Here is a 16,428-nt window from a genome sequence, read left to right as displayed (position 1 = left end):
TGGAGAAGGAAATGGCAACCCACTCCAGTGTTCTTGCCTGGAGAATCCCAGGGACGGGGGAACCTGGTGGGCTGCCGTCTATGGGGTCGCACAGAGTCGGACACGACTGAAGCGACTTAGCAGCAGCAGCCTTTCTGATGCTGGCCATTCTGACTGGTGTGATTTGCATCTTTGTGGTTTTGATTTGCATTTCTCTAGTGACGTTGAGCATCTTTTCATGTGTCTTGGTCATCTGTATGTCTTCCCTGGAGAAATGTCTATTTAGATCTTCTGCCCATTTTTTGGTTGGGTGCTTGCTTTTATTTTTAGCTGCATGTCTCTCATTATTAAACACTCACATGTCCATGGTTATAATCCAGTATCATTATTTTGCTACTCAAATTGTTCCAGTTTTGGCCTTTGAGAGATTTAGACGTGTCACCATCCTTTCTTGATCTCTTCTTAACTCACTGAAATTTCAGTATAATCCAGGCTCATATTCTATCTGTCCCAGCTTTCAGAGTAACCATTTGTCTTCAGAGCTCTGATTTCTTTTACTGGAGAATGACATTTAGAAAGGAAGATGTGGGTGCTTGGATGTGCTCGTTGCTACTGGGGTGTCAGCTGTTCTAGAGCTGGGGTATGTATGCACATACATATAGTTACTAATGCAAACATGTTCATTTCTCTTACCTGTGTATGTATTTTGAGTTTATACTGAAACTGGTGATTTCCATCAAACAAACATTAATTTTGGAAGGCTTGGTATATATTTCTGCTTATCAGGTTGGCTTATGTCTTCCAGTAAGATTTCATGCTTCTCCCCCATAGGCCCTATACTTTTCTTATTTAAATTCCTTCTGCCACGTGACAGTCTTTGTCAGTATCATGAGTGATGTTTCCCAGCTGTCCCTACCTCCCATCCCATTTTTTCCAACTGTTATTTCTAGAATACAGTGACTTAATAAATTGGGGTCCTTTTTTAAAACTATATAGCCATAGTTTGTGAGCAGAAAATTTTATCTCTTTACCACACTTTATATTGTTTCTTTTAATTGGTCACATTTGTTGTATCTAAATATTATTTTGCTCTCTCTGTTGCTATCTGTGCTAGTGATAAACCATCCTTGCATTATCATCTTTGCATTCTTGTAATATATTGTTCTTCCAGTAAATAGCTGGAAACTACTAATTTTTTTAGAATTTTAGTCTGTATTCATACCTGGCATTGATCTATGGGTGGAGGAGGCGGTGTACTATTTCCAGTTTTGATACGAAAGTTCTACAACTTCAAGACAAGCTAACGGCAGCACTTCTGGTTTTCTGTTGCCTTCAGCAGATTAAAATTGGAATTGTGTTATTTAAACCCAGATTGAATACAGCTCTAACACCATCCACTACCTGATAGGTGCTTTATTACCCTTCAGGCGTTTTCTATAGGACTTTGTAGCCGAGGTTTCTACTGCTTCTTGACACAATTTTAGCCCATTCTTCAAGGCAGTCACCCATTTGCCCTAGGTTTTCAAACTTATTTATCTTACTCTTTGGGGCTCAGTCTCCTTTTCGATATTTACTCTTGTATGTTTTTGCCCTTACCTTGTTCCTTTTTATTAAGCAGGCAAAGGGTTTATTTAATCAATCTTTTCAATGAATCGGCATTTGTTTCATTCAGTTGACTTATCCTTACTCTTTTTTTATTTTAAATATTCAGTCTCTATGCAGTTTCAAGGCAAGGACTTTCCTAAACATACTTACGGCATAAAATGTTTCACTACTTTTGGGTAATCTACTTGATTTACTTCATCTCAGAATTCCTTATTTTCAAATAGGGAATATTTTGACCCTCTTATTTCCATCTTATTACCTTTCCAACTTTATCAGGTTATAATTTATTCAGGTTTTGTGGCCAAGAACTCAGTCAAGTTTGAGAAACAGAAGAAAACATGTACATTACCCACGTGTAGAACCTACGTGTGTATCTCTTAAATCCAGCTTGTTAGTCATTAGTTTGATCATCTGTCCTTGGTGGTTTCTTTTATATACTAGACATCCAAATTCTGAAAGATGTTTTGAGTCAGGTGAACTTTTTATTGTATGAGCTTTCGTTTTCTATGTTTAACATAGTAATGATGGTTTCTAATTAAACATCTATGACTTCTGCATCCTTTTTGTAAACATTCTGTCCTTATATATTGTCCCTCTTAATGCTCTTTAGCACTTTCTCCCTTAAATTCTACTTTGGCATTAAGTTTTTCCTCACAGTTTTTCCCAATAACTCTTCATTCCTGTTTGTTTGTTTGTTTGTTTTGGGGGGGGGACCTTTTTTCAGACTTACTTTTAAACATCACACTGCTCCATTTCTTTGCTTCTTCTCAAATAGAATCCAGGCCATTCACCTAATCAAAGATGTTATATCCATTCCATTTTAATTGTTATATTTTTCTTTAATTTCTATCATCGTTTTGCATAATTTTTACTCTCTTGGTCAAGTTTCTATTTTTTTTTCTCTCCTCTGCTTTTCAATTCTTATAATGGTTGCTTTCGGTTTCTTAACATTTCCTTTGTACATCACAATATCAGAATTAACTGTCCCCGGCAGGATGCTTTCTCTGCCTACTGACCTCACAGGCATAAATGTTAAAACCTTTTAGGATGCCTGTATTTTAATCCCTGGGTGTTGCTGGTACATTTGATTATCCTCGGTTCTAGACCATCATGAAATCAGGCTCTCCCCCGAGCGGGACGCACACTGTGTCTGAAACCTCGACGTCCACAGAGCTGTCTCTGTTGCCCTGATGTGTCCAGAGTGTAGCACCCCCTGCTCACCCTCCAGGAGTGTGCACCCGTTAGCACTTCTCGACGTGGTACGTGTGAATCCACACATCTGCTCCAGCTGAGCCTCAGCGGGAAGCACAGATCCTGGTCTTTCCACCCCTGTATCTTTGCTCCACCCAGTCCACCCAGGGATCCGTCCTGAAAGGTCCCGGGGCGGCCAGTTTTCTCAAGCACACCCTCCAGCTATAGTCATCTTGCCCATCGATGAGGACAGGGTGACTGTTCAAGGTTCCATGCTGTCTCATGCCCGTGCTTCCGAATCTCACACGTTTAGCTCGCTTGAGTGAAAGAGGCCCTTTTCAATTAACAGCAGGACTGGAGATCATACAACTGAAAAGAAACTATTCCAGAGAACAAGTTGACATGGATCCAAAAATATATGGTCTTTTCCCCGCCCCCCCTCTTTGAGCTGTTATTCCATTACAAAGAGCTACCCTCAGGAAATAATTTTTAATCAATGATATATGAAGATCTTCATTATTTATAAAGTAAAAAAGAAAAGTACAGAACAATGTACCTGTCCATCAGTGGGAGAAAGGCTAAGTGAATTAAGTACTTCTACCCGATGAAGTAGGGGTTTAATGGCTTTGACAATCATAGTAACATGGAAAATTTATTAGCATCATTTGTGAAGTGGAAGAAGGGCACATATTCATACATATTATATGAATCCAACTATGAAAATATCATGTGCAAAAAAATGGCCAGGCAAAGGAAGGACACCAGAATGCCAACAGTAGTGATGTGCAGGTGGCTTGCGGCTTTCCCAACGTCCCCCTTTCTTCCTTTCCCTACTTGTCAAATTAAACATCAGAGGTAATAAAATGGTGTCAGAAATACTTTTTGTAAACCATGCATACAGCTAACAGAGTAACAGAATTGATAAGTGATTGTGACATTTAAATGGCTTCTTCAGAAAGGGCTCAATGTGCTTACTGACAGTTTTCTGGGGCTTTAAAGTCTTTACCTCAGCCAATGTTTCATGAGTAAACTCCATCTCAGCTCTGCTGGATCAGTCATTTGCTCAGACAAAGCTTTTTTATCCTTGGGCACCCAGAACGCCCAGGTCTCCCAAACACACCCCTCGTCAGTGTGGGCAGAGACACCCAGTGGTGCCCATGAGTGCCTTACAACCAGGTGACACATGGAGTTAAAAGCTCGGGAACCCGCAGCAGCGATGAAACCCGCACCTTCTCAGACAGCTTTTCCCTGGGAACCCCACACAACGCCCCTTCTCCCCCCTGCTCCCCTCTCAGGGACCTCCACAACAGAAGCTTCCCTCACCAAGGGTCAAACCTGAATACACACATTTTCTTTTAAATATACTAATTTGACCTGCTGCCAGCGATCCCTAGCCTTTAAATTCTTTACAGTGCTTCCAGATTGTTTATGACAGCTTTGCAGAGCAGGGTGCACACAAATGCTCAACAAGGACCACCAGGAAAGGAAGGACTTGAAAACTGTCCTGTCCAAACATTTCTATCACTTAGAATCATGAAAGGTGATTTTTTTTTTGATCCATAGTTTAAGGCTCAAGTGAAAACTATAATTTTCATATAAACAGTACATTTACTTTGACAGAGTCTAAAACACTAACACTTAAAATTTGTTTCAAAACGGAAAACCTTCCATTATCCATCCCTTTATCCTTTTCAGACAATTTCATCATCATGAGCTTATTGTATACCAATGAACTGTCACTGAGGTTCTCTGGCCCCTCCCTACTGTGCTTTGTATTTGTCATCCTCTTCCATCTTGATACTTCTTTTTTTTTTTTTTTAATTTTATTTTTAAACTTTACATAATTGCATTAGTTTTGCCAAACATCAAAATGAATCTGCCACAGGTATACATGTGTTCCCCATCCTGAACCCTCCTCCCTCCTCCCTCCCCATACCATCCCTCTGGGTCGTCCCAGTGCACTAGGCCCAAGCGTCCAGTATCGTGCATCGAACCTGGACTGGCAACTCGTTTCTTACATGATATTTTACATGTTTCAATGTCATTCTCCCAAATCTTCCCACCCTCTCCCTCTCCCACAGAGTCCATAAGACTGTTCTATACATCAGTGTCTCTTTTGCTGTCTCGTACACTGGGTTATTGTTACCATCTTTCTAAATTCCATATATATGCGTTAGTATACTGTATTTATGTTTTTCCTTCTGGCTTACTTCACTCTGTAATAATAGGCTCCAGTTTCATCCACCTCATTAGAACTGATTCAAATGTAGTCTTTTTAATGGCTGAGTAATACTCCATTGTGTATATGTACCACAGCTTTCTTATCCATTCATCTGCTGATGGACATCTAGGTTGCTTCCATGTCCTGGCTATTATAAACAGTGCTGCGATGAACATTGGGGTACACGTGTCTCTTTCCCTTCTGGTTTCCTCAGTGTATATGCCCAGCAGTGGGATTGCTGGATCACAAGGCAGTTCTATTTCCAGTTTTTTAAGGAATCTCCACACTGTTCTCCATAGTGGCTGTACTAGTTTGCATTCCCACCAACAGTGTAAGAGGGTTCCCTTTTCTCCACACCTTCTCCAGCATTTATTATTTGTAGACTTTAAACGTAAGACCAGAAACTATAAAACTCCTAGAGGAGAACATAGGCAAAACACTCTCTGACATACATCACAGCAGGATCCTCTATGACCCACCTCCCAGAATATTGGAAATAAAAGCAAAAATAAACAAATGGGACCTAATTAAGCTTAAAAGCTTCTGAACATCAAAGGAAACTATTAGCAAGGTGAAAAGACAGCCTTCAGAATGGGAGAAAATAATAGCAAATGAAGCAACTGACAAACAACTAATCTCAAAAATATACAAGCAACTCCTACAGCTCAACTCCAGAAAAATAAACAACCCAATCAAAAAATGGGCCAAAGAACTAAATAGACATTTCTCCAAAGAAGACATACAGATGGCTAACAAACACATGAAAAGATGCTCAACATCACTCATTATCAGAGAAATGCAAATCAAAACCACTATGAGGTACCATTTCACACCAGTCAGAATGGCTGCGATCCAAACGTCTTGATACTTCTAAAATGCTTTGGAGTGGAAAACTCTCAAGGTTGTAAAAACGGAACGGAAGGCAAACAGGTACGCAGACAGCCTGGCTTTCTCTCTGAGGTTTCGCCGTGTGGGCGGCGGCTCTGGCTGTTCACAGGCACCCCTCCCCTGCCATCCCCTCCCCACTGGACGTGCTCAGCTCCACAGGCACACCTGGGAGACCGCCGCAATAAAGCGAGTCACACACACTTTCCGGTTTCCCAGTACATACAAGAGTCACCTTCCCACCGTACTATATAGCCCATGAATTACGTCTTTAAAAAATATATACTTACCTTCATTGAAAAGACTACACTGCTAAAAAAAAAAAATGCTAACCGTCATCTGAGCAAGGCACAGTATCAGTGGTTAACAGCCAAGGTCACTCACCACTGTAACAAGTACAACAGTAAAGGGGACTGTGCAATAAGAGAATCATCAAAGCGTGACCCAGACACGGGGAGAGCAGACACCGCTGGAAAAACGGTGCCAAAAGACCTGTCACAACCCTGCAATTTGTTTAAAAAAAACCAAAAGTGTGATAAAACGAGGTAGAGGCACTAACCAGGTTATCGGAGAACTGGGGTGGCCGCAGACTCACCTGGCCCATCCTGAGTTTTGTGGGAAGGGAATGGAAGGGTCCTGTGAGACTGTAGTGGCCACACGTGGGCCCTTGTGGGTTTCATTTTATAGGAGCGGCCGTCGGGAAAATTCCGAGGCTCCAGAATCACCATGCGTGTGTGTATGCGCTCAGTCACTCAGGCGTGTCCGACTCTTTGTGATCCCATGGACTGTAGCCCACCAGGCTCCTCTCACCATGAGATTCTCCAGGCCAGATTACTGGAGTGGGGTGCCATGCCCTCCTCCAGAGGATCGTCCGGACCCAAGGATCGAACCCGCATCTCCTGCACTGCAGGCGTGTTCTTTACCACTGAGCTACCAGGGAAGCCCCCAGAATGACAACACACACCATCAAACCCAAAACCTGAACTACCCACTGCTCGGTGTTACGTTCTTAACCTTTTGTCCGACCAACCTTATCTCATCCTCTTTCATAGTTCAAATAGGCCAAGCCCTTTCCACCAAACCAACCCAAACCGGTTCATCAGCATAGAGACTGTATCTTCAAGGCCTCGACAAACCAAAAGAACCAAGAAGGCAGGCTCCACCAAGAGCAAAAAGAACCACTATGGGAGTGCCGCTCCCTATGGGAGCTTGACGCCTGTGAATTTCCTTCCGCAGGACAAGCCATAAAAAGACTCCATGGGACACTTGCAGAACTCTGGAAGGAAGTACCAGAGTACCAGGTGGAGGAAAGCACGTGGAAGGGCAAGTTTACCCAGAAGAGCATGGTCTTGCCCAGCTCTAGCTGAAATGAAAGCATGGAACTTCCAAAGAGCTTTCCTCTTTCCAACAACACAACCCTATTCACAGACCCGTCCAGCATCCTGCAAGAAGACAGGCTACTGGAAGGAAAACCAGAGGACCTCATAGGAAATCTGTAGCTAAAAGGATCCCTCCTTTTACGGTGTGGCGCGTTTGGCTAGATGATTCTCAAATGTGTTCCAAGTCCTTCAGCCACACTCAGTGGTCATCTCCACCTCCGCCCCCCCCCCACCCGCCGCCGCAGACATGGCTCTGCGAGCACCCACTGGTGTTTCTCCACTCACCAGGACTGGCCGCATCTCACAGAAAACCAGGAGGGATGCCAGCTCAATGTCTTCACTGTAGCCGTTCTTCAGAGGAACAGATCTAAATCCTGCAGGTCGGAAAAACAAACCAGTTCACGTCAGATCTCTGCTTTTCTTGCAGTACCCAGGGATCACGTGCCCAGTGCATGGACCAGAGAGGTCAGGACCCCGTGCTGGGGGCTGACTTCCTTTCTGGAGCCCAGAGGTTCCCCCCTCCACCCCCCACCTGATGGTTGGGGAGTGGGGCTGCGAACACAGCCCTGACTGCCAGGTCCAGCTGGAGAAATGAAGTTAAAAATGCCTGCCCTCTAGAAATGCAGGTGACTTGGAAGAATTAAAGCCCACAGAGCACGGCACACTGAATTTAGACCCTCTACAGCTATGGTTTCAGTCCCTTAAATATTCCTGAGCCCAAAAGACGCAAAGGAGTGATGAATCCCCACGTCCATCTTCTTCACTCAGCCCTGTACAAAGCTTGGGACGAGCAAGTGTTTTTAAAGATTTCCAGTGGGAAGAAATCTTTCCGTCCCTTGGCAGTTTTCCCTGTTGATCATCCTCCCCTAAAAGCCATTCCCTATTTGTAGTGAGGACCTGTGTCTGCCAGTCATTTAAATGTTTCTTTTTATTGAGGGACAGGGTTAAGATGGGGCTGTATTCCCCCCACCCCTCCCCAGTGAGTAATGTTTAAGGCAACGCATCTTAAAGGTTGGTTGTTTGGCTTGTTTTGATAGAGTAGTAGAACTGAATAGACAGCAGAAATTAACATCTCATACCACCCACTCATACCTCGTATTACAGAAGGAACCATTGTTAACGGCTTTCCAAAATCATCTCTGCAGTGTGTTTCCCTTAAAATCACAGAGAATAGTACCCCAACCAGCCATTCTGAATCTTACAGGTTCCCCTGAACACTCTATCTTAGGGATTCACTACGTAGCCCTAGTTTGACTTGAAAGCTTTTTCTTAAATGGAAACGTAGTTGACGTACAATGTAATATTAGTTTCCAGCGTACTGCACAGTGATTTGACATCTGCATGTGCTATGAAATTATCCCAGTAACTCCAGTAACCATCTTCCCGAAGTAAGTACAGTATTACCACACTCCTTATGCTGTTACACAGGACATCCCTGTGGCTTATTAGTAAGTACAGATTTGTGCCTTGAGAGCTTTATATTTGCCTTCTATCTACTGATTTTCTGGGACAAGCGACGCATAAAGTGCCTTCTGCCAGTCAGGTTTTGGCTTGTTTGATGATTACCCTTCTATCGCTTAGAGAACCTTTTAGTCTGTTAGCTGATTTATCATCTTTAAATAATATCTATTGACTCTCTCTGTGCCACTTATGTTGAGGACACTGGCATGCTATAGCATCTCTCCCTTTCCCTTCCCCAATTGGGTAAATTGTATTATTATTTCTACATTGACATAGTATGTAATATTAGCATTCCATTTTGTAACCATGATCCTCCCACAAAGAGAGGCTTAGTTTTCCTTAGTTCCCTTAGTTTTTGGCAAAAGCCAAAAAAATACAGTAAGGAACGCCTGAACACCCACGACCTGAATCTCACATTAACCTTCCACTTAGGCTTATCCACCCACTAATCTAGCGGGTGATACTCACTTCCTGTTTCAAAGAAAGATGAAGGCATCTATACACTTCTTCTCTGTCAGCATGAATCTCATGAACAAGAACTCCGTATTTGTTCAGTGTCCTTTTTGTGACGTAAAACTTACACACAATGATTTTTTTTCAATGTCCAACTCTCACCACCTCCTTACTGATCTGACCTTTTTCCATTAGGTATTCTGGCTGGCTAAAATTGTCCTTTGAGATTTTCAGTACAAGCTCATGGAGACATATAATCCCTGGACTGTGCCTGTTTGAACATATCCGTCCTTTGATTTTAGACTTGAGTGGGCACAAAACTCTCAGGTCACACTCTTCTCGTTGAAGGACTCTGGGGGACCCTGCTCTCCTTGAATTCTGCTGTAGAGAAGTTTTCTGAGCTGTTTTCCCCTTGTTGGGAATTATGCTAAGATGTGAATCACCTCTGGATCTTGTTAAGATGCAGATGCTGACTCCAGAGGCCTGGGACGGGGCCAAGGTTCCACACCTCTACGGAGCTGGTCTCTGTGGAAGCTGTCGGTGTAGGTGTTGATCGACTGCCAGAACGCACTGCGGCGCCGAGTACCCTGCCCATGCACCCAGAGCGGCCCTGCCCAGTGCCCAGCGCGGCCTCCCCGTTCGGGGCAGTGAGCTCCGCCCCTCCCGAGGGACGACTCCAGCTCCACAGACGTCCTGCCACCGCCCAAGTCGCGTTGCTACCTGCAGCCCTTCACATGGACGGGGCTGAAAGGTGCTGGCCAGGTTCACTAGAAACTGATGCCACTTTTCTTCTGATTGACACAAGCAAGACCCGAGAGGAAAGGGAAACGGAGACACCGCTTGAAGCAGCATCAGTGTTTGGCTGGTCAGGAGTCGCAGCGGCCCCGAGGGTGGCCGGCAGAGTAAGAAGAACATGGGGTTTGAAGTCAAGACATTCCCGGGTCTGAATCCCAGGCTCTGGCCGGACAGGTGTGTGACCCTGAGCTAGTTAATTAACATCTCTTGGCCCCAGAGTGCTTATATTTAAAAAGCGGAGATGATAAAACTCCGTTCACAGGACTGCTGCGAGGATTAAGAGAGAAGAGTTTTGAGGCGCCGAGCACAATAAATGCTGTTTTCCCTCTTTGCTGAGCTCCAGCTGGCTTAAAGGCTTAAGTGCATCCCTGCTAACAACAGGCAGGGTTTATTTTCGAGTTCAGAAGGCCCCGAAGCCTTATGCACAAAGGCATTGTTATTCTGTGGCATGCCCTCCATGAATATGGATGTCCCAGGCAGGACGGGGAGAGAAGGTCTTCCTGGGAGCATCTCACAGCCAGTCACATTCTGTATCATCCTTGAGATGTTATTTGTGTTCTAAATGCCCCCAAGCTCAGTCACAGCGTTTTGGAGAGGAGTCCACACAGTTAAGGCGGCGGCTCTCTCTGAGTCCTGGAGGGGCTCCAGGGCTCCGTCAGGACCCCGTCTGGAGGGGACACGGCAGAGCCCCTGCACCGTGCGGGATGCGTCCGGCTGGTGCCGTGTCCAGAAGGGGAGGGCACAGCTACCACAAAGAAATCCGACACCACCTGATGCGAAGAAGTGACTCATTTGAAAAGACCCTGATGCTGGGAAAGATTGATGGCAGGAGGAGAAGGGGATGAGAGAGGATTGGATGGTTGGATGGCATCATCGACTCAATGGACATGAGTTTGAGTAAACTCCGGGAGTTGGTGATGGACAGGGAGGCCTGGCATGCTGCAGTCCCTGGGGTTGCAAAGAGTCAAACATGACCAAGCGACTGAACTGGAACTGGAATCCCCTACAATGTGGATTTTGTGTATGTGTGGCAGCTTTGCACTACATGTGTGATCTTAGTTCCCTGAACAGGGATCAAACCCATGCCCCCCTGCAGTGGAAGCATGGAATCCTTGCCACTGGACCACCAGGGAATGCCCCTTACAATGTTCTTGTCTATTTACCCTAATACTCTTATAATTTTTAATTTACAAACATTGTTGCCACATTATTTATTGCAAAAATATACATTATTGTTTATGGGGGAAAAAAAAATCCGTTGTAAGCCTGACTGACTTGGCTGATGTGAAGGAGGTGAATTGCAGAGTGAAGAAGGCCTGTGGCTAACTAGCTGAGTTTAATGTCATTTGCTGGGAAGTAGGGGCAAGTTAACCCAGAGGACTGGCAAACATCAGGCCTCTCAGACTTACGAACGAGTATGCACTGCTTTTCCCAGATTAGGGGAACGGTGTGGCATTTCTAGCCAGCCCAGTGTGTCTCCGGGGGGGCGTGTCCTCAGAGGGGCAGCCGAGGCCTCGCTTGGTCTTCTCCAAGTGCCAGCTGAGCAGCTGGCTCCATGTGCAGCTTCCTGGGCCCCGCCCTGGAGGGGCTGAGGGAGGACACCGTGGCACAGGCCCAGGAACCTGCATTTCCCCCCACCCCACACACTCACCTAGTTGTAGAAATGATCAAAGGCAGATACAGAGAAAGGTGCAGAAATTTAGGGAGTATCTGATATGTTTCCAAGTTGAAAAGAATTAAAAAAAAAAGACCCAAGGTTTTCAAGCAACATCAAGAGAAAAGACTATCTGTGTATACAAATTACTAAAAGGAGAGTGGTCTTTTTCTCTCGAAAAAATGATCCTTGAAAAACAGGGACCAGTGACCTCATAAAGAATCCAGAAGGATCTGTGGCTGTTTTTCTCAGAAATACAGGGCCCTTTTCCAGGCACACAGGGGGTTGTGTTTTCCTCAGCATGGGAGACAATCAGAAGTGAATCAGCCCACCTCAGAGAAGAGGAAGGTGAGGCTCTGACAGCCCAGATGACTTGCCCAGGACGAGGAGGGGAGAAGGGACCTAAGACCGTGGCTCTGGGCCTCGTCCTCCCCTCCAAGCACCTAACCAGCCCCTGAGCCTGCCTGAGGAGAGGCCAACAGAGTGTAAGCTTCCAAAACGAAGTCCAATCACAGTGCCGAGTGGACCGCCAGCTAGTAATCCAACGTTGGATGCAGGAGCCCCCTGGAGCCCCCAGCCCCCAAGCTGCCTCCCTCCCCTGTCTCTGTCCTGCTCACAGGACTCCCACGAGGACCCACTGCTCAGCCTACCCACGACTGAATACAAACCAAGACAAAGGCACCATTCTTTCCAAAAGCCGGCAATGCAAACCAAAAGACGATGCCAAGAAAAACTGAACGCTGTAATTAAAACGGGCCTTACCTGACTTGATTCCTTTAATGGGGTACGTGGCATGGGCCAGAAAGTTGGGATCGCTGAACATATCTTCCTCATAAACCACGAAGCGCAGAAACGCAAGGTTGGGGTCATAAATCTCAAACGTCACCTTCTCCTGCGTTGGGGTCCAAACAGGGCTGAGGCCATTGTCATCTGGAAGAAGATCCAGGCTCTTTCAGGGGCCCCATTTGTCCTGCTCCCTCTCAGTTCACCATCTCTACACCCGTCAGCTTTGGATCTCCTTAGCAGCCGTGTAAATACACATCTAGGCCAGGATCTGATCCTTTTTTTTTTTTTCAGTGGCATCACAGACCTGACCTTCAGTAAGCAGAGGAGATGGGACCACCTCTCCTCAGACTCTCCCATCTCAATTCCCTGGGACGTGGGAGGGATGGGAGGTGGACCACAGAACAACAGCAGATTTGTAAGGAAGAAAAGATGCGCTGGGGGCCACATCGCTCGTCTGATAGGGGAGGTGGGCCAGGCTCTGAACAGGCGGTAGGTTCTGGAGTCACTGGGGAGAGTCACTCAGGGAGCAGAGAAAAGAGGCAACCTTCACCGGCCAGTCTGTGAGCTGTTTATCCGGCTGCATTTTGCCAGGCGCCCGTGATCCCAAGCCTAGAAAGGCCCCAGTTCAGTTCTTCCCAGGCTTCAAATGGCAGAACAAGCCATTTCTCTGGGCCTCCCCACCCGCTGTGGGGTCAGATCACCCAAGTTTGGCTGCAGCCTTGGGGGCGGGTCAGCCGCATCCTCTCTGAGCCCTGGACTTAGGTGGGGGCTGATACATAGAGGGGACACCCCAGAGTGACGGGCATAGGGTGCTGCAGCCTCACCCAGGCCTCCTGAGGTGGGTGACGGGCTGAGAAACACCACAGTGGGTCCAGCTCTCAGGTCCCATGGCCCTCCGTTGCCCCTCCGAGCTGCCCACAGAGGGCAAGGGGGACGAAGGGAAAGACCTGGCCACCAGCGCGTTAGTGAAGCCCCGCTGACCAGCATCTCCAGCGTGCGGCTCCACTCGCCTGAAGTCTCAGTGAGGAGAGGACCCAGGCAACTTACTCACAACCGTCGTCTTAAACTTGTTGCTGTCGTACTCCGCTCCGCATATCTCCACCTCCACGAAGGGGCACGCGATGCTGCGGCCGGGCTTGGGGAGGTGACGGGCCCCCAGCACCTAGGGCCCCAAGAGCCAAGTGTCAGAATTCCGCCCGCCCGCACTCCCTGGGCAGAGCTGGAGAGTGCTACATGGGTGGGCTCTCGTGTCCTCATCACCGGTGAGGTGCTACACCCCCTGGAAGCGCACACCCCCACCGCTTCCCTGTTGTGGATGCGGGAAATAGTTTCCAAACAGGAGAAAACAGACTCTTAACAGAGACAACGCAATGTCTAAAAGTTGTGTCACTTTTAAAACGCTTCCACCCCTCAAAGTGGCCATTGCAGGGATAAGCCCTCTCCTCAGTAAAGAGCAGAGCCGTGTGACCAGATGCTGACCCTGCTGAACCCAGCAAGAGGTGGATCTGTAACTCGCCCCAGCAACAACAAGGGGAGGTGACCACGATGGACCTGGGGAGACGCCCTCCTGCCTCTACGCCCCTGCAACGACCCTGGCGGGCACCACAGTAAAGACCCTCAGCTGCGTCTGGGGGCTGACGGTTTACACAAGGAGCCCAGGCAGAGGGTGGGGCCTTACCTTGACCGTCAGGGTCATCTGGATCTTCCTCTGGGACTCGGGTGGCATGGGGTCGTACTTCTCCGCCCTCATGCTCTCAGGCTGCAGGACGTAGCCCGTCCGCCCGTTGAGGGAGAACAGGGCGTGGTTCATCTGCATGTACTTATCTGGGGAAGAGAGAGCTGCTGCTGAGAGCGGGGCAAGAAGGGGGCCGAGGGGCTGGGTAGGGGAGGACTTAGACCTTCTTCCAGAAGTAACGTGAGGCGCAGCGACAGATGAATGGATAAGGAAGATGTGACACACTCATACAACGGAATACCACTCAGCCATAAGTCAGGAACAAAACTGGGTCATCTGTTGCGAGGCGGATGGACCCAGAGTCTGTCATCCAGAGTGAAGTAAGTCCAAAAGAGAAAAACGGGCATCACATAATCTAGAAAAATGGCACTGAGGGCCCTAGGCCAGGAACAGAGACACAGATGCAGGGAAGGGACACGTGGACACTGGGAGGCCAGGGCTGATGCCCGCTCCCTGCCATCTATCAGACAGACAGCTAGTGGGAAGCTGCCGGGTAGCCCAGGGAGCTCTGCGCGGCTCTCTGCGCTGACCGGGAGGGCTGGGATGGGAAGCCCAAGAGGGAGGGAGGGGTGTGCACGGAGCTAACTCACCTGACCGTACAGCAGAAACTAGCACAACATTGCAAAGCAACTATACCCCAGTGGAAGATAAAAATAATGTGAGCTGGCTGTGAAAATAGGTATCTGACTTAAAACTATGGGTTTAAAAATTCATTAGAAACTCATGTTATTGGAAGAAAATTGGATTAAAAAAAAAAAAATTCACACTGGGGACAACTTTCCGAGTATGATACAAAGTCCAGAATGTTCTCAAAGCTAAACATTTTTACACAGGACAAAATTTCCATAGAATCTGACATGCTTTGGAAAAATCTGTTTCACTCCACTGACAGGTAACTTTAACCTGTTAAGAAATCTGATACCTGTTTGCTGAGAATACCTACACCCCCTTAGAAAAATAAGAAGCACAAATATAGCCTGCAGAAAAGAAAATGCCTATGTTTCTTAAGGATATGAAAACCTGGTTCACTTCTCTGTTACTCAGAGAAGTTACCAATAAGGAAAGCTCCGACTACAGTGTGACACCAGTTTTCACTATCAAAGACTGAGGCACTTGCTGAAACTAAGTTGGTGAAGTGAAGCCAGAAAGAGTTTCACCCGTTTGCATTCCCGCCCAGTCTCCATGGAGTGCGGTCTGGCGGAGTATCTTGGCCCGGACACTCCTGGATACAGGGGTGCAGTGGTTTCGCTCGGGGCCAAGTTGGTCAAAGCTGTTGGATCCGCCCTGCACCACAGGTGCTCCCACGTGTGAAGGGAGGTTCACACAAGGTTACGGGGAGCAGTGCCGTCTGCAACAGCAATGAAGGGAGTCACCTTGGGCCGCCGCAGCAGGGCGCCAGTTGAGGACATGATGGCTCCACTCGGTGGAGTGTGACGCAGGCACAAAGACGATATAAAGGAGGCAGCACTGATGAGCAGGCCTCCAAAGAGGCTGAAAGAACCACCACGGCGCCTCTGCGCCGTGCGCTGTAGTTAACGCTGCCCTTTGCACGAAGAAGGTGGGCATGCTGGCTTTTTCCAGCAGAGGATTATCTCCAGAAGAGAGCCCCAGCAGAAAGCCGCCAGAGAGGGATGGCCCCAAAGAGGAGGGGGCCGACATAGCCACTGGACACCTGGATGCAGCTGTGCCTGAAGCTCCACTCCTAGACTTTTAAATTACGGGAGCAAACGCATTTCCTTTTCTCCCTGAAACCAGACTGACCATGTCTGTCACTTACCATCGAGAAGCCTGCCAAACGCAAAGGTCTGGGTGCCCAGTGGTCCCTCCACCGCACCATTCAAGGGATGGGACCTCATGCTAGCATGCTGGCTGAACTCTGATGGCTCCTAAGAAAAACTACGTGCTCCGGCCACCGCATCGCACCAGTGGCCCCAGAAGAATGTGCCTGGAATGATGCCCCAGCATAGGTTTACTGGCCACAGTCGGCCCCCTTTACCTGGAGTCTGGAAATTGAGTGCCACCATCTGGGAGCCGCACAGCCAGAGGCGGAAGGGGTCATAGTTGGACGAGTCCACCCGCTGTCCTTTGGGGTACACACGGGTCAGGCCCTTTTGATTGTATTTCAGGAGATCGCTGGGCTTCTGTCTGACGATACTGTCAGCCTTCGTCTCCACGAAGGAGCGGATTTCTCGGAAGTCAGGGTTTTCTGCACAAAGAGAGGGAGTCAACGTTTATCCTGTGTCTTGCGAGTTTTTCTTAACGCCACCGGCAGGATGTGCAGGTC

At 47.4% G+C, this 16,428-nt stretch overlaps 1 protein-coding gene across 2 annotated transcripts in view; it reads right to left on the bottom strand.

Moving 5' to 3' along the window:
* Positions 1-16,428, bottom strand: part of PLCG2 (phospholipase C, gamma 2 (phosphatidylinositol-specific)) — a 162,481-nt gene that overhangs the window by 10,517 nt on the left and 135,536 nt on the right. For both annotated transcript variants that reach the window (XM_010850801.1, XM_010850802.1), the window contains 5 exons: positions 16,141-16,350; positions 14,088-14,233; positions 13,457-13,571; positions 12,386-12,553; positions 7,546-7,634 (listed from right to left, as the gene is read on the bottom strand). In XM_010850801.1, coding sequence (XP_010849103.1) covers positions 7,546-7,634; positions 12,386-12,553; positions 13,457-13,571; positions 14,088-14,233; positions 16,141-16,350 — 728 coding nt within the window. The remainder of the gene's footprint in view (positions 1-7,545; positions 7,635-12,385; positions 12,554-13,456; positions 13,572-14,087; positions 14,234-16,140; positions 16,351-16,428) is intronic.

This window comes from Bison bison, unplaced genomic scaffold, assembly GCF_000754665.1.
Source record: "Bison bison bison isolate TAMUID 2011002044 unplaced genomic scaffold, Bison_UMD1.0 scf7180017864295, whole genome shotgun sequence".
Classification (NCBI taxonomy): Eukaryota; Metazoa; Chordata; class Mammalia; order Artiodactyla; family Bovidae; genus Bison; species Bison bison.
Note: the sequence above shows the minus strand (reverse complement) of the source record. Positions and strands in the feature narration are given on the sequence as shown.